Source organism: Mercenaria mercenaria, chromosome 18, assembly GCF_021730395.1.
Source record: "Mercenaria mercenaria strain notata chromosome 18, MADL_Memer_1, whole genome shotgun sequence".
NCBI classification, from domain to species: domain Eukaryota; kingdom Metazoa; phylum Mollusca; class Bivalvia; order Venerida; family Veneridae; genus Mercenaria; species Mercenaria mercenaria.
The window spans coordinates 13,770,624-13,788,522 of record NC_069378.1 but is presented as its reverse complement, the minus strand read 5'-3'; the positions used below and the strand labels follow the sequence as shown (position 1 = coordinate 13,788,522).

The window sequence follows — 17,899 nt, the reverse complement described above, 5'->3', positions numbered from 1 at the left end:
AACACTATTTTCTGTCTTCGACGCGTTTTATAGTACTTCAATCAGTCGGATAATAAGGAAAATTTTAGACAAAATAATACCTAAATGGGCGATTTCCCCATGAACGATGACGAATGGCTACCTTGGTAGTACGAGCACAGTTTACTAGTAGTACTAAATGTATCTCTTTTTTAATTGAATTTCCGGTCATTTATAAATAGTGTTTTGTACCTTATCTACACCGATTTTATGTTAACTAATGATCAAACAATACATAATTTCCAAAGATTTTAATCTTATTTGGTAACATTTATACATCATTTTTGACTCCATATACTTTAAAAGCTTACAATATGTTTTCATTACCATAAATCGTATAGTAGGTTGTTTATGACCAAACATACAAATGAGCCGTGCCATGAGAAAATCAACATAGTGGGTTTGCGACCAGCATGGATCCAGACCAGCCTGCGCATCCGCGCAGTCTGGTCAGGATCCATGCTGTTCGCTAATGGTTTCTCTAATTGCAGTAGGCTTTAAAAGCGACAGCATTGATCCTGACCAGACTGCGCGGATGCGCAGGCTGGTCTGGATCCATGCTGGTCGCACACCCACTATGTTGGTTTTCTCACGGCACGGCTCAAATTGAGATTATGCAGGGATAACGTATATTCTGTCGGTGTTTTAACATATACAGAGTCTCGAGTGATTGGGTGGTGGCCAAACCTGTCATGAGGATGTTAAATTTTAATATGCTGTAGCACAAAACAAAATTTAAACTTATTCTAGTACACCTGGACAGGAATACATTGCCCACCAAGATCGTTAAATGTTCATGAAATTCACTGGCATGTCAGCGTTGACATTTCATTTTAATCATGCGTTATAGGGTCGTAATAAGTATACGTTTGGCCCTGAAACGCGCATATATAACAGAGAGTATTTAACGTGTTAACACACGTTTACTCTCACCTATTAAAATGTCCTACGAAATGACAAAAATGTTTAATGATAAAGGCTGAGTGTCAGCCTTGAACAGACTATTTCCTCTGTAGACATTAAATTGAAAGAAGATATGGACCTTTATAAAAGATTAGCTGTGCAGTACTTTAGTGTGGTAACAAATACGAACACAAACTAGTACAATATAAACTCTTATTAATTGAAGGAGAAACAATAATGAGAATATATGTATGGTATAGTATCCTTTACTCTGAATACGATGCGTTATTCCATAACAGATTTGTAGTCTAGTGGATAGTGTGTTGCACCTCTATTCTTTTTATGTTTGTATGATGTAGGTTCTAGCCCTATTTTTTTAATATGATTTGTACTTATTCTATTTTTGCAGGTTTTTTTTCTATCGTCTTTTGTATTTATGTTTTTCTTTCTTTCTTATTTATTTATTTGTTTATTTAATTTATTTTTCGTTTCATAACATACATGTATACAAACGATCGCAACTTTTGTTTCATTTTCCTTGCAAGAGTTTTCTTTAAGGACACGTCACGGCTGAGATATTATTGTAATACACAATCGGTATTAAAATTGTGTTTTCAATACATGTGCTTATTAGGTAAATCCTCAATATCTATATGAAAATAAGGGATGTGTTTTGTATGATTGCATCACTGCAAGTTGCCCTAATTAGTGACAAATGACTGAAACAATAGGATTTCTTATGTGATTTGGATAGACAAAACGACAGTAAGGTAACAATATATTCTTTTATTGTTTAAAGCTACAATATAGAAGATCCATTTTAAGAAAATGAGACTGGAAGGTAGAAATAACAGAAACATTTAAATTAGGTCATGAGCCATCATACACCTGTCAAAATTTGTTATTTGATTTCATGAGCTGTCAATTTATTTTTTTATCTCTCCATTCCGCATATGAAATGTTTTTGAAAGTATTTTGGTTGGAAATTGTAGTGTGTAACTCACTTTATATTCCACATTAATATTTGTGCTTGAAATTGCTTTTTTGAGCTCGCTGAAGTCACGTAAGAATTTCTATTGTTTTAGTTTATTGTCTGTAATAAATGTACCAAACCTCAATATTAAGATATAAGAGTTGTTCCTTTCTGGTGGACGAAGGAATCTATTAGGTTGAATCATAACATAACAATTAATGGAAAGAACTGAATATTCTTTGTTTTTTATCATTCACCGGAAATTCAAAACGTGATACTACCTTAATCATTTTGCAGTGCTAATAGATTCAATGTCTATTCTAATATGAGATACTCTGAAACATGCCAACATACTAAAGAATTGAATAAAAATCGATTATGTTATCTTCCCTTGTTTATTTAGATCAACGCTATACACAGTTGTCTCCCTTCCACCGTCTAACACAATACAGATCAATATCGGATAGTTTTAGCGAGTGGTGCAGACCAATATGCTTCGGCTATTTCCGCTATCATATCTACGGGCGGTGCCGATCATAAATATTAGGATTATACGTGGGAATAGGGAATTTAAATTATACCGATTTTAAGTACCGGTACAACAACAACAAATACAGTCATCTTTAAAATTATTTCTATCAGGTTAGTACATACAGTGTAACAACATGGTTTATTTCGGGTTTAACAATAACATACAATACAGAACGGAAAAAAAGAAGATATCGAACGATAGATTTACGTTATCTTATTCTTTTATTTTGCATAAGATATAATCAGTATATGAAAATATTATCTTTATTATCTTCTTTTTATTTTGAATTAAAGAAACTAAGACATAAAACAAATATAACTACACAAAAGCATATATGTTAGGGGAATCAAAACAAGCAGGATATTTTATAAAAGCAGGGTAACATACATACATGTAGTACTATAATCTTAAACAATAGAAAATAATAGAAAAGCAGGAAAATTTATAATTGGAAAAGTGCTTACAAACTTGACTAATTTTCACATATGAGCCGTGCCATGAGAAAACCAACTTAGTGGGTTTGCGACCAGCATGGATCCAGACCAGCCTGCGCATCCGCGCAGTCTGGTCAGGATCCATGCTGTTCGCTAACAGTTTCTCCAATTTCAATAGGCTTTAAAAGCGAACAGCATGGATCCTGACCAGACTGCGCGGATGCGCAGGCTGGTCTGGATCCATGCTGGTCGCAAACCCACTATGTTGGTTTTCCCATGGCATGGCTCATATTATAAGTAAATGCGAGTCTTTTACGTTCTTACGGAATTTTTGATGAATGGAAATTTAATGAATTAGGCCTAGATCTAACTTGTCAAATGTAATTTTACCTATTAGTGTTAAACATTTGAAAAACTAATCGTTACACACAAATAAGAATTAACAGAAACAACAAACTAACAAACACACTTGACAAATACAAGGTATCTATTTATGACACCAGCGCCTGTTATGAAGTCATTAATAGGAAGTGTGGCCTATTTGCCCTCGAGCAAGTCAATAAGAAGTAAGGCAATGTTTTTCAATATATAACAAACTACAAAAAATTATTAAAAGATATTTTAAGAATTTATAAACGCGCCATTTAAACACGCCAGTGACAAAAACGACATGATAACATAACAAAGTATCGACAGATATGATATAAGTGCGTAAATACGGCGAAATAAACAAGTAAGTCACAAATTATAAATAATAAATCCAAAGAAATGTAATTTATTTAACTAATATAATGATCCTTTATAATACAGTTTATCAAAACCGGCTACCTTGACCTTACATGTACATATACGTTATGTATATATAGAACCGGCTACGTAGACCTTTAGTCTAGGTAGCCGGAACCGGCTACGTAGACTAAAGGTCTAGGTAGCCGGAACCGGCTACCTAGCCACTGCCAAGAAGTAAAGTAGGTTTGAATTATGATTGACTGATTTAATAGATGTTAGATTGTTGAAACAAGCGTTTATCTCATCATAGAATACTATCGTTTGTCTTTATCACCGTGTTTCTAGATTAAGTATACTGTGATAAGTCTCTTATAATTCTATTACAGAATGGCTGTGCACAGTTGTGCATGACTGTTGATTATGATTATTTTATGTTCTGTACATACATGAGACTATAATAAAGATATATATAGAAAAACAAACCTACAAAAAGTGAAATGAAGCTGTCACATCGACATTTTCGGAGCACAGGAAAATGCCAATGTTACGTGATTGATTTTTTAATACTTGCTCTTAGACTATAGGTTTTTTCTTTTATGTAGTGGAAAGAAAAATATCACGTTGATTCATAATCATCATCATCATTATTATTATTATTGTTATTATTATATGTTTAAGGGATTGCAGATTTTTCTTTTAACTTTGACATGTAACTTATTTTCTTGCATCTCAAACCGAAAGTCAATTGTCTCCCGAGTTATGTCCTTTTTAGGAAGATTAGATTAATTTTATAGTTGACCTGAACCTGTTTACTTCACTACTGGTTTCACTTTTTTCTTCGGATGTTGTTGTCATATAATGCTAAAATAGATCTGAAAATATAGAAAATATGTATCACCACAGTAAAATATAAATACAACTTAAAAAATACGTATTATATTTCATCAATGTTCCTCAGTATTTCATCAGAAAGTATGTAATAAAAGAATGATAATTATATTAAGTAAAGGAGAAAATAAATCCAGAGTGGGAAACAATATAGATAATGTAAAAGGTTTTATGAAAGCATTTAAATTTAAAAGTAATTAAATGAAGCTATTCAGATATCATAAAGGTATTTAGTACACATACAAATGCGGATGATTTTTCCTAAGTGAGCAAATGTATACCCACCCGCTTAGCTCAATAAAGAGTGCGCATGTCTACAGATCACGGGGTCGTGAGTTCGATCCTCGGGCGAGGCGTATGTTCTCCGTGACCATTTGATAAAAGACATTGTGTCTTAAATTATTCGTCCTCTATCCCTGTGGGGAAGTTGGCATTTACTTGCGGAGAACAGGTTTGTACGGGTACAGAATCTAGGAACACAGGTCTGGTTAAATGCCCGTCGTTACATAACTGAAAGACTTTTGAAAAACGTTAATTCCAAATGAAAACAACAAAAAAATCTGCGTGTGTGTATTCGGGTTTAACGTCTTTTTCAACAATTTTTCAGTCATATAAACGACGGTGTCTACTTGTAGCAGTGAGCACAATGCCCAATTTTATAGTGCTGCATCACTGGCATATCACGCTGTAGACACGGGACATGATACCCCACCCAGTCACATTATACTGACACCGGGCTGACCAGTTTCATGCTGAGCGCCAAGCGAGGAAGCTACTAGTGCCATTTTTTACGTCTTTGATATGACGCGGCCAAGGATCGAACCCACGACCTCCTGCTCTTGAAGCCGACGCTCTACCACTAGGCTACCGGAAAAAAATCTAATTGAAACAAAAAGGTTTAAGAATAGGCATAGAAATCAATGGAAATCGACAAAATGATACAACAGTAATAATAGTTAAATAACATTCTGTTTGGAATGGAGTTTGTATAAAAGACAACATTGCATACTCGTTTTCAATATCCGGTGCATTACAGTGAAAAGTTTTCTTCATTTCATATCGTTATGTCATTTTTAATGTGTGTCTTTGCGTTATTTTTTACATCAGTTTTGTCAGTTTTATTCAGGCTAGTGAACAAAATCATAATATGTATATACTATTTAAATGTGTAGATATGTTAATGTGTAACAGTAAAACATGACTAAAATAATAAGCTTTGCCTCGATAAATATACATTCGTTCTTTCGGGGATTTCCTGTCAAAGTCATGTTATTATGGAAATTGACTTGCACAAAATTTGGACAAATTTATCACCTCCTTGGGTTCCGTATCAAAATTAAGGATATGAGCCGTGCCATGGGAAAACCAACATAGTGGCTTTGCGACCAGCATGGATCCAGACCAGCCTGCGCATCCGCGCAGTCTGGTCAGGATCCATGCTGTTCGCTAACAGTTTCTCTAATAGCAATAGGCTTTGAAAGCGAATAGCATGGATCCTGACCAGACTGCGCGGATGCGCAGGCTGGTCTGGACCCATGCTGGTCGCAAAGCCACTATGTTGGTTTTCTCATGGCACGGCTCATATTATTAAGCAATGTATTGTAGAACCTCTCCGCACATCAACTTCAACTGAATATAGATCTATATGTTGTACACTGTCTTGCCATGTATCATGTATTGTATGTCCTCATGGGTCATTTGGCCTAATGGAATATTGAAAATTTACTATCACTTAACTATCACTATCAAAATGTTTGGAAAACGGTTCTTTGTTTTGTGCCCAAATCTCCTTTTGCGGGATTAGAACTAGAATAATGAAATTCCTCCCAGTCTGCAGTTACTTTAAGAATATCACATGGTATTCCTCTCACAGGTTATATAACAATATGAGAAATTGTTCTTTGTTTCATATAAACTTCAGTTTGTCTATAATTTCAAGTAATTTTACTGGTTTAGCCGAGACGTTGAAACACAGATTAACTCCCTTTATCACCTCTGTCTGTCTGTTACAGTCCTCTTTTGATGTAAATGAGGTGTGAAACCAAAATTTGTAGTCCTGTTTGGCGCCATATAACCTATACTGTGTTGGTGCGCCGTAAAACCCAAATAAATAAATAAATCGTTCGAGTGTTAAAAACAGGAGTACGTGCCACCATTAGTTAAGGGAAATTTTAAAACTCTACCAGGAAAGTTCCTAGTATATAGCGAGAGTGTGAAACAAAAGCAGATTGTATGTTAGGTGTAAAGTAAGAGAAAGTTAAAAGTGTATAAAACATCCCTTGCTTACCTAATAGTTTAATTTTGAGACGTAAATGTAGATATTAATCCTTATATAATAGCGTGATTCTTTGGCACCTGAACACAAAACAATGATTTAATACTACGTCAAATCACTGCTTCATCGATCATGTATCCTTTTTTCCAGGAGACATTCATAAATTTACTTTAACAAGCAAATATTAAATGGGTGTTGAATATTATGTAGTGGAATGTAAGTCAACCGTTGTCATGTACCCTCTTATTTCCGCATTTAGAAACCTGTTCGTAGAATAAACACCTAACATTCGTTTTTGAAGTAAACAACTTGAAAATACTCGAAAAGAGTCTCAATTTATATAAAGTTTCACAATACCCTCTTGGCCCCCGGTTTACGTACAAATGCTCTTAAAATGGAAGAAATGGATCTATGTATCTAAGAGATTTTGCCCGATTTAATGCTTTATAACTTCTTCGTATAAAAGTAATGAACATTTGATGATTGATGCCAGATAAGCCTGGACATTATTGACTTCAGACTTAACATATCGTGCCGCATCTCTTTGTTCCGAGCCCGAGAACATTTACGTTATTGATCATACAAATGGTCTGATACTTGCAATTATTAGAGTAAGGAGCGCAAAGGACATATGGTACTGTTAAGTGCATGTTTACATATGGAAATAATTTAACATGTACCTAAAAAACTATCTGAAATATTTTCAAATTTATTTACAGTTAAACAGTCGTCATTTTATTGTTTTGGGGAGGAGAGGGGTGTCGGTGGGGGCTTTTTGTCGATACTAATTGTGAAGATAAACATAAAAAAGATAAAATTATTATAGAGAAACGTATATGAAATACGAAAACTCATACGTCAATTCCATTTATCTTTTTTTTCAAATATTTACATACTGTTTTGAAACGTTATAAAACAAAGACTGCCTACATCGCTTTATTTTTCGGCTATAACTAATGAAACTGTTGTCTTAACATCGAAAAGTTTTGCATAAATCTGGACGCGTGCTTTTTTAAAAATTAAGTTTTTTGCTTTAGATATAAAATCATTCAACTATACATGACAGAGCAAAGGACAACAGTATGCAACTTTTGCAGTAATATCTGTTTAGAATAGATTTTAACACGTTTAGTTTATAGAAAACAGTCAGATTCTTGTATAAAACAGCATCGTGATATCCCGTTTTATGCAGTAGTCTGTTGTACGCAATATTATAGTTACTTGCCTAGGCCTGTTTTTCTTTAGCACCAGTCGTGCGCTGCGAAATATTTTCCTATTTCCCTTTACTTAATACAGTTTTATTGAACAACAGAAGATGATGACACGGATGAAGACATTTTTTGTTCCGGGTGATAGAAACACATTCAATAATTTTCCGATAATATTAATAGGCCAATAGTTACGCGGCTTCCATCAGCAGACATACAGGGCAATTAATATTTATTGGAAATATTTAGCCAGAAACTGCAATATCCGATAAGAGCTCATTATATCGAGATCTGTGAACTCAAAGAGTTATTAGTTTTAACCTATCTTTGGTATTTGTTTATTGATTGAAAGCTGAACGCATGATATAACCACCGTATTGATCTGTGCTAGAAAGCCGAGTCACACCGAAAATACTGACAATTATTGGATACAGATCGTCTGTGTATCTTTGATGTTTCGGACATGGTGAATTTATCGGATAGTGTTGGATTTTAAGGGAATGAATATCGGTGATCAAGACTTGGTAGTGTAATATCAGTGTTAACACAATAGAAAGGTTAAATAATGTTATTCAAGTTTGTTATTTGAGTTTCGTCGAAGCTGACGTATGTTTTTACGGTTCTTATCTGGATTTGCGGAATTTGATGTTTTAAAATTTCATTAAAGTCAGGAACACTTAAAATGTAAATGAATATAGTAAAAAAACATTGTCTGCTTAATCGGGTGTGGTTACCACTATCATGAAAATGTCACTATCTTAATTACTAACTTTATATGTATGTCAGTTCAAAGAATATAGATTATAATGCCATTATTTCAGTTATAGAGTGACGCATTTTTCTTTTTTTTCCCCATAAAACTAGAATAAAGCGTGACAGGAGTTGTTTGCTGTTAGAACAGACAATGATTATTAGGGGTGTAACGATACATCGAACTATCGATGCATTGCGATACTAAGTGTCCCGATAGCATGCATCGATAGAAAAGTCACGATCCAATAACAATCGCCGATAGTTCCTTCAACAATCGATAGTTTCGATAGTTTTGAAATTTGTGTAAATACAGAAATAATTTATAATTTATAAACCAAGAAACACAGCCAGCTTTCATTTGCGCCTCGGAAAATGTTTACGTCTCCATTACAATAATTACCCTCACGGAATTAAACTACCATAAAGGACTGAGAAGTCAGTCTGGGAGATAATTAATAAATTTAGTTTCTTAGAAACTTTGATTAAATATATTTAAATAACCTGTTAATTTTAGATGAGAAAATATACTATGGACATGGAGAAAGAAGGCTATATACTTGTATTATACAGCAAACTGTTCGGTAGGGCCCTTCATTTAGTGCTGGTACACCTTAATCCGATCCGTTAATTTTCGTTTTTTTTGATGCTTTGGGTTACTAAACATGTTGACATTCGCAACAAAATGGCCGATTCGTTTGAGTATACCTTGCATAGGTTTATTGTTTTACTTATTTTCCGAAGCCAAGGAAGGCAAGAAATATTTAATGTTAGAATTATTTCTGTCCGTTTCAGTTATACAAACATCTCAATGTGTGTTAACAGCAATTATAAACAGTGCCGTCTCTTACACTGTGTAACAATGCCAGTTGGTAGCTTTACTGTATAAAATATGATGGCCGATAACTATTGCAATAGTATCGCAATAGTAACCTGCAATAGAATAGTATCGCAATAGTTTTTAAGCAATATCAATAGTATTGCAATAGTCAAAATTGGCCTCAATAGTCACCCCTAATGATTATGTTGCTTGGTATTCCGTAGTGTAAGATCATTAAACGTTTATTTGCAAAATTGCCGATCAGAACTGGCAATTCTAAGACGTTGACTGCGCAGTTTTCTTTTAAATTAGAAAATTACTATGTTTATTTAATCATATTTTTCATATCTGAAATTGCATGGATCTTAGCTGACTTAAACATTTATTTTCATTTCATTCTTCATAGATTTCTGAACAGATAGCAGCATGTCAGTATATCTAACTATATATTTAATGCTAATGCTTAATAAGTATGATATTTAATGTGAATTTTAACGCGTTTCTTACGCTTAAGAACTCTAAAGCGTTACTTACGCTTTAGACAGCTTAAGACTAACACTTACGCTTTAGACAGCTTAAGACTAACACGAGCTTTCCAATAAATATGGTACATAGAATGTTTTAATCTCGTTTTGTTTTCACTTATTATTTTTAATTTTCCCGAATATTAGCATTCTGTTATCCTTTTAAATATATTTACCAAAATATCCAGTTCCTCTAAACCGGATGAGGCCTTCTTACAGCTATGTGCTTGGCGAAATTAAAATTGTTTACAAAGTATTTATCCCATACAAATATATATATTGATAGACTAAACATTTCCCGTCACAGGGAAACTTAATACAATTTGCATTTAAAATAGATGACAAGCTAGGAAAGATAGTGCACACCGAAACTGGCGTTAAATTGTAGATTTACCACCTAAGTTTTCATACTTTAAATTTCGTTGTAGTGAAATACCAGCAGTGTTTAATACCAGCTATTGTTGCCAATAATCACACATTTACATGCAAAACAATGCAATTTTCTTTGTTATAAGATACGTGTAACATTAGGACATCAATACAAGACATTTCGGTAATGCTGCCTTGAAAGGTTTTAAGGTGGTATAGCCTTTCTTTCTTTGTACTTGCACACATACAGATGTGCGATGATTGATGAATAATGCATTAGAATATGCTGGCAACCTTCTGAATAATGGAACGCGTTAAATATTCAGTACGCAAGTAATTGAATAAACCTTTGAATCGGTACTTTGCATGTGTCAAAAACCGAGGAATATTTTCACGCAGATATGTGATTGTTTTAGCTGTACGAGTATATATACGCTTGTGAAATGTTAAAGAAATATTGGCAAACATTGCATATGAAATAGAACTGTAGAGGAGTTGATTGGTGGGCTTAGAAAATATTCAAGCACTATGGAATTGTTTTGTGATTTAAATAGACGGATTATACCGTTTCTTATAACGTTTCTATATATAGCTATATATGCTGGAAGTGTCAGGGCACCGAAACCGGAAATTGTGTATCCCGACAGGCAAATGTAAGTACCAGAATTTTTACAGACTATTTTCAAATTGGTATTTATTTTGGTTATTTTTCCCCTGTCGTATCTTGTATAAATTGGTAGGTGTTTCTTCTGAAATTGGTTGTAAACTGCCATCAGCAAATTTCACTCTTGTTTTACATTTTAATTTGATTCTTTCAGAGATTGTTTTAGACATCAAAACATATCCTGCTGGTAGAAACACATTTGAAATATACAACATAAGGGTCTTGTAAAACACATACAGTACAGTAAAAATGGCAAAGCTTAACGTTTATTAGTTTTTTTGTATTTTTTTAAGCTTATAAATGTGTAGCTGAAAACTATCAGTATAAACATCAAAAGTGAAATGCGACTTCATCAATATTGATCAGAAAAATCGAATATTATATTACTGTTTTTAAAAATCACGGAAGCACGTTTGTCATTAGATGTTTTTACATGTTCTTAAGTTATCGTGAATTGACACCACTCTGATCTGTTACATATAAATGCAAAGTATTCAAGAATAAAAATACAGTTTTTTTACCTCAATATACCTTTATTACAAGTTTTTACATAACTGTGTGAAGTACATTTGAATTATATGAAAAATTGTAAAGTTTTATCGCACAGGGTCTATGCTAATAGCGTGTATTCTACACATGGAAACATGCAAATGACAGTGACTTTATCTATAACAGAAAGCTTGAATTCCTTCCACCGGTTTTAAACATGAAAATCAATGTATTCTGTCTGGAACATGAAGCACATTTCAATCAATTAGTGATTTATTCTTATTTCTCTTGCCAGATCTGATATACCTATATAGATCTCGGAATGTTTAAAAGAAAGTTTAGAGCATTTTACAGAGATCAATACACAATTTAAGATTGATTATGTTTTTGCATTGTTAACTCAACATGTAAATATTTATAAAAAGGTTTTATCCCACTATGTTGTATTCCATAAAAAGTCTGGTTGCACGTATATGATGGAATCATTTTACATTTTTAAAATAAAAACTGTATATGAATAAAGCGGAAAGATCACTTTCACTTTTATGATTTGTACCATAATTACGATATCGCCAATAAAACCAAATTATCGATTTTTCACTATACGGACAATTAATGCACACCCAGGTATAACAACGAAAAAAACATTGATTCAGGCCATATGGCTATATGGCTAATTATGCAACCCGTGTCTAACTAGCGGTGCAATGCAATTATTTGCAAGACTAGCTGATAGTTTATGCAAACACACTTTTCTGGAACATTGCAGTTCACTTGGTATAATGTAGTGATTTGAAAGTCTTTCAAATCACTTACTGTTTTGTAGATATAAAATAGTTGTGGCATTAATCATTTACTTGCATGGAAGGATGTCATAACGTCCATTTTGTATACACACTGAAACCATAACGAAACAGACATAAAAATGGAATGCCTTATGATAAGCAATTTGCCATTTTCGCATATTTGCCGCAATCAAACCGAAAAGTGAAAAAAACATGGTGTCAGTTGAAATCCTATGGTCCGAAAATGTCAAAAATATCTTCTTTTTTTCCGTACATGTGAAATGGCCTTGCCATTATGATAGTATAAAAGTGAACCAATAATTACACTTTTATCAAGATTTCTCGTTTTTTTTTGTGTTTTTTTTTTCAATGCAAAAATTAATTCTGCATTAATATCGTTTTTCTCTGTCTCTTTCATGTTTATCGGTAGAAATTAGAGCGGGCAGCAATTATTTTAATCTATTTAACCCCAAATGACGCTGTGTCTTGCTATTACCAAAGTAATTGTATTTGTTCTCCCAGGGGATTGTAAGCCGCAAAAATCTAAATAAAATCTCTTGCTAAACTTAATGAAAAAAAGTAGAAATTTACAGACTGATTCGGCGGTAGTTGTAGCTAATTTGTGATTATGAGACAGGATTTATTTACTTGTATGAGAAATCTGGCGAGAAAACAAAGCTTTAAGAATCAATGACATTGGTACTTCGAACAAGAAATGAGTCGCCTTTTCGTGGTTTCCATTAGAGAAAGAAATACAATCATGGTCTGAGATTTCCACTTTCTTTAAACAATAAAAAACTACGCGGAAGACTTTGCTTAAAACGCGCGGGATTTGCGGCACGTACTTTAAACTTTAAATTGCGTGCCGGACTCTGCATGTCACTTACAACTTGAAATGCATGGGAATCTGAGTGGCCAAACAGTGGATTTTACAGGCAAAACAGTGGACTATAGCGGCCGTACAGTGGCTTTCATACAGGCAATCGTGATTAAAATCACATTTGAAAAACTGTTGGAACTTTTTGTTTGTGAAGTGGACCGAGTCGCGACACCTGTAATCGTAGTTCGTTTTCTTGCCACTTTACCACGGCATCCATTCTTTCCAACTCTCTGTATTTTTTTTGCATTTAAAGATCATATAAATTTAAATCGCGATTTGAAGGATACATATGGAACTGGCAGACGACTCCATTTACCAGCAGTTTATCTAAATATAGCTTTAACAATGTTCTAAATAAGTACTTATATACTCAATTTGAATGTCTCAAGAATATTGCGTAGTAACATCAAGTTTCCTGAGCTTATATTTCACAAGATCATTATAAATATGTTCTGTCTGACCGTAAGATCGTTAAGTCGTTACTGGAACCAGGATGGAAATAAGACGCTACAAAAACTCGTCCCAGGAGAGCAGAATGAATGTACCAAATTGCTTTTGATGTAACAGAAACACGAATACACTGTCTTCCGAGGTTACAGAAAATCAATCACTAATTGGAAACGCAATAAATAAAAGTTCAGAATAAGAGCTGATTTTATGGAATACATGGAGTAGTTTTGTAGCGAAACATTTCAGGTTAAATCTTGAAATTCAACGAGGTTTTTTTTTTTCCGAATGAATTTTTAACTGATTTCAGTAATATCGGCGGTTTAACTTACACAAATTAATTCATTCAATTTTTGAAGAATTGGAATGAACCACCGCAAACGGTCCTATATAGCTCATTCCTTATGAATGACATAACTTGTTTTAGCATTTTCGAAACGTCCGTATGCAAATGAAAACACTGTCTTCCAAGGTTACAGAAAATCAATCATTAAGTGGAAACACAATAAATAAAAGTTCAGAATAAGAGTTGATTTTATGGAATACATGTAGTAGTTTTGTAGCGAAACATTTCAGGTTGAATCTTGAAATTCAATGAGTTTTTTCCCCTATCTTTAGTTGCACGCTGTCGTTTAAAGATTATGACATTGTTCACAATAAATGATGTAACCCGGTAGTATGTGATCCGTCTTCGCAGAACAAACTAAGAAGGTTCATACCCAGACTATATACCAACAAAAAAAAGTGAAAAAAAAAAAATACTGGAAATCAGGATATTAGCCTCAAGGCATCCGTAATTTCACGATGTGTTGTATCAGTTACATAGGTCAGTTTATTTATTGTTAGTCTAGTTATTTATGCATCTGTCTCTTAGATTGTTTATATTCATGTAAAGTATTGATTTCAGCCTCATCTACAATAACAAGACATCATTCCTGAATATAATAAGCTTTATCAGTTTCATACAGTTACGTCTCAGATTGTTGACCATTTATATGGTTTGCTGTATAATAGTTGACGTCTCTTAATCATTAGTATACTATCTTATTAGAATCATAACTGCAACTTCTTTAAACGTTTTGTAATACAGTTTATCATAGCAGACAGAATAACATTTTGACAATATTTAGACACGTTGAAGCAAGATGGAGTTTTTTGCAGTAGCAGCATCTGATTCAGATCAGGGTTTGTCAGAATGCTACTACAATTCCTTTTAAACTATTATAACTATTTTAAAATATATATTTATTGTTTCGATAAAACAGGATACATGTTAAATCGTGTAAATCCGTAGCATCGAATCGTCGTCATATTAAATATGTCTTAAAGACATATAGAGCCTCTAAGGGTTTACAAACGATATCGATTAAACAGGCCATGCACTACGAACTACAACCGAGTCAGAAGCGATACAAATTTTACACAAGTCTGATGGATCGACAACTTGCCGAAAAGCGCGACATTTATAATCTTTTCTGTCCGAATTCAGAAGTTTGGCTTTAATTTCAGTCCGGTTTCGGCGTAAATGCGAAATGACCCATTGATCATAATGCATCCTATTCTTTTTTTGTTTTTTGTTTTGTTCGGTTTCGGTTAAGTGTATATATGAAATGGCCTTTTATTAGTCTAATGTTTGTGCCCATGACTAAATATTAACATCCAGTGTGATGTTTTACACCGGTCCAGCAAATATTTACGTAGGCGCAGAAAGACGACGCTCTACCATACATTATTGGGAACATTTTATGAGTATTTGATTGCAAGATAATTATAGACATATTGCATACAGTTCCAATATTGAATTTCAGAATCATACATTCATAAAAATGAAGAGAAAACATATCTTACTGGGAGTAATTTCAGCAAAGTTTGATTGCAAGATAATTATAGACATATTGTGTACAATTCTGACATTTAATTTCAAAGTCATTCAAGCATGAAAATGAATCGGATGAATTAGCGAGACGAATTAGATGGATTAAAACTCATTTTTTTTTCAATCTGCGATTAATTCCATGTCATAAGGAAGGTAAAATGATGGAAATCAATTCTCATTCAACTGGTTGACTTGAAACTATTGTTTTCATTTAACAGATATTATAATAATAGATGTTATTTCTCAAAATAATGTTAAAGGTGGGGTGATTTTACAAAATCATTAGAAATTTTAAGTAATTCATTTAAGTGTGTGTGTGCATTTACTGCATTTAAAACGATACAATATGTTGTTTTGCTTGTGAACTACCATAAATTTTCTTTTATTCTAGTCTCTGTCATAAAGTGGATTACGAAACAGACTTATGGAAAGCGTTTTGCCGGATATTCACTTACACATATATAAGTTGATATGAACAAAATAGGCTACGTCAATCAATTAATAATATTTCATAAGCATCAATTATTTAAAGAAGATAAAAGCTGTAAAAATCAAACAAAATTTGAATCAAGCGTATACTTCAGACCGGACTTATTCAAAGTTACGCAAGGTGTGTGTTTTAAGAGTGTTTAAGTGTATATGTATCAGGATTTGGTTCACGCGCAGTAAGGCGTCCGGAGTACAAATAAATTATCTTGCTTAATATGAATTGAGTTATTGGTCGAATCAATAAATACTCTTCCATGAATAACTTTTATATGGAAATTAGTGATGTCAGCATAATATTTCTAACATGTGAAGCTATACTTCAAAATGGTTACCACACCTTTTGTTTTCTACAAAGAATATAAAACAATGACATGATTACATGCTCGTAGAGTAATATTATTCAGTTGTCACTTTTTGACCACTTTGCACGTGGTATATTTTCATTTCATGCTCACACGACGAAAAAATCATCCTGCACGAAAATTGCATAGGTGCAAATGTGATTTGCATCTCACAATGTCTTACCATGGCAAAAAATACATCCTACGTAAATGGTATTGGTTCTCATGATGAAAGGTATGCTTTTGCGTAAGGTCAAGTTCCTCGGTAGCCTAGTGGTAGAGCGTCCGCTTCGAGTGCGGGAGGTCGTGGGTTGGATCCCCGGTCGCATCAAACCAAAGACGTAAAAAATAGTACTAGCAGCTTTCTCGCTTGGCACTCAGCATTAAGAGGATAGTGCTAGGACTGGTCAGCCATGTGTCAGTATAATGTGAGTGGGTGGGGTTTCTTTTGTCAATATTTTGCAAACGCTTCCATGGAATTGATTTCAGTCATTAACAATTCAAGATAAAACGACTGTATTAATGATGGTGTCATGTCATGAAACCGTGAACTCCAATCTATAATTGTCAATTACATGAAAGCAACCCGGGAGTAACCATTAACATCACTTCATTTGGTTTGTAAAATCGTTTGCGTTATTTAGTGATTTTACAGAAAAATTTGTTTTATTTAGGAAATAATATATCTCATCCAGTGATTTGTCGTTGAATAAATCATTGTTTGGAGTTCAGATGCGAAGGAATTATATCACGAGGGCTGTGATATAATAATACGCATCTGAACGACAAATAATGATTTATTCAAGAGCAAATCGCTAAATGATATATATTATTTCGATTCTAACACGTTACCAAGGATTTTTAAGTACATCCTTGACGTCATTCATTAAATATTTGCCCGTTTTGAATCGGTTTCTTTTCCAGCGCGCCGCTATGCCGTTTGACGCCATGACGTAATAATTGTGACGTCAGAACAGTAATTTGTTGTATAATAATTCACTGTTTTCTGCCTTCTTTGTTTAATAGGAACATGAATCGGATCGTGTAAAAATGAATGCTGAACTACAGACATAAAAGAATAATTTAACATGGTAAATACACATGAAAGTGTTTAATAGTGCATAACTGTAACACATGGTAACTCTTAAAATAGAAAATTCATACTCTATATACCTCCGGATCAGACTGTATGTTTGTAAACTATATAGTTAGCTGAACATTACATACTAAACAGTTGTTGTAAATGACCCTTATATGGTATGAGTTACGTTTATCAGACGTTGAAAGCAAAGACTTATCATTATATGTTAATAATAAAAATAATAATAAAAAAAAAAACTCGTCGCAAGATCGATTAAAGAAAAACAAGTCAGTTTACTTGTAATTCTGTCAATAATTCACCTACGAGGGAAACAAACAACAGACTTGTGTATATTCCACTTAAGAGGGCAAGCGAAATCGATACTGAATATTATGCATATTTCCTGTAGTTTGTCCGGATTAAA

At 33.5% G+C, this 17,899-nt stretch overlaps 1 protein-coding gene across 2 annotated transcripts in view; it reads left to right on the top strand.

Annotated features, from left to right (window-relative positions):
* The window catches only part of LOC123538311 (voltage-dependent calcium channel subunit alpha-2/delta-3-like), a 238,739-nt gene that overhangs the window by 88,003 nt on the left and 132,837 nt on the right, over window positions 1-17,899 (top strand). The window contains exon 1 of one of the 2 annotated variants that reach the window (XM_053529940.1): window positions 10,281-11,076. The exons of the other annotated variant lie outside the window; for it this stretch is intronic. Coding sequence (XP_053385915.1) covers window positions 10,952-11,076 — 125 coding nt within the window. The 5' untranslated portion in view covers window positions 10,281-10,951. Of the gene's footprint in view, window positions 1-10,280; window positions 11,077-17,899 lie in introns of those variants that run through there. 2 annotated transcript variants of the gene reach the window in all.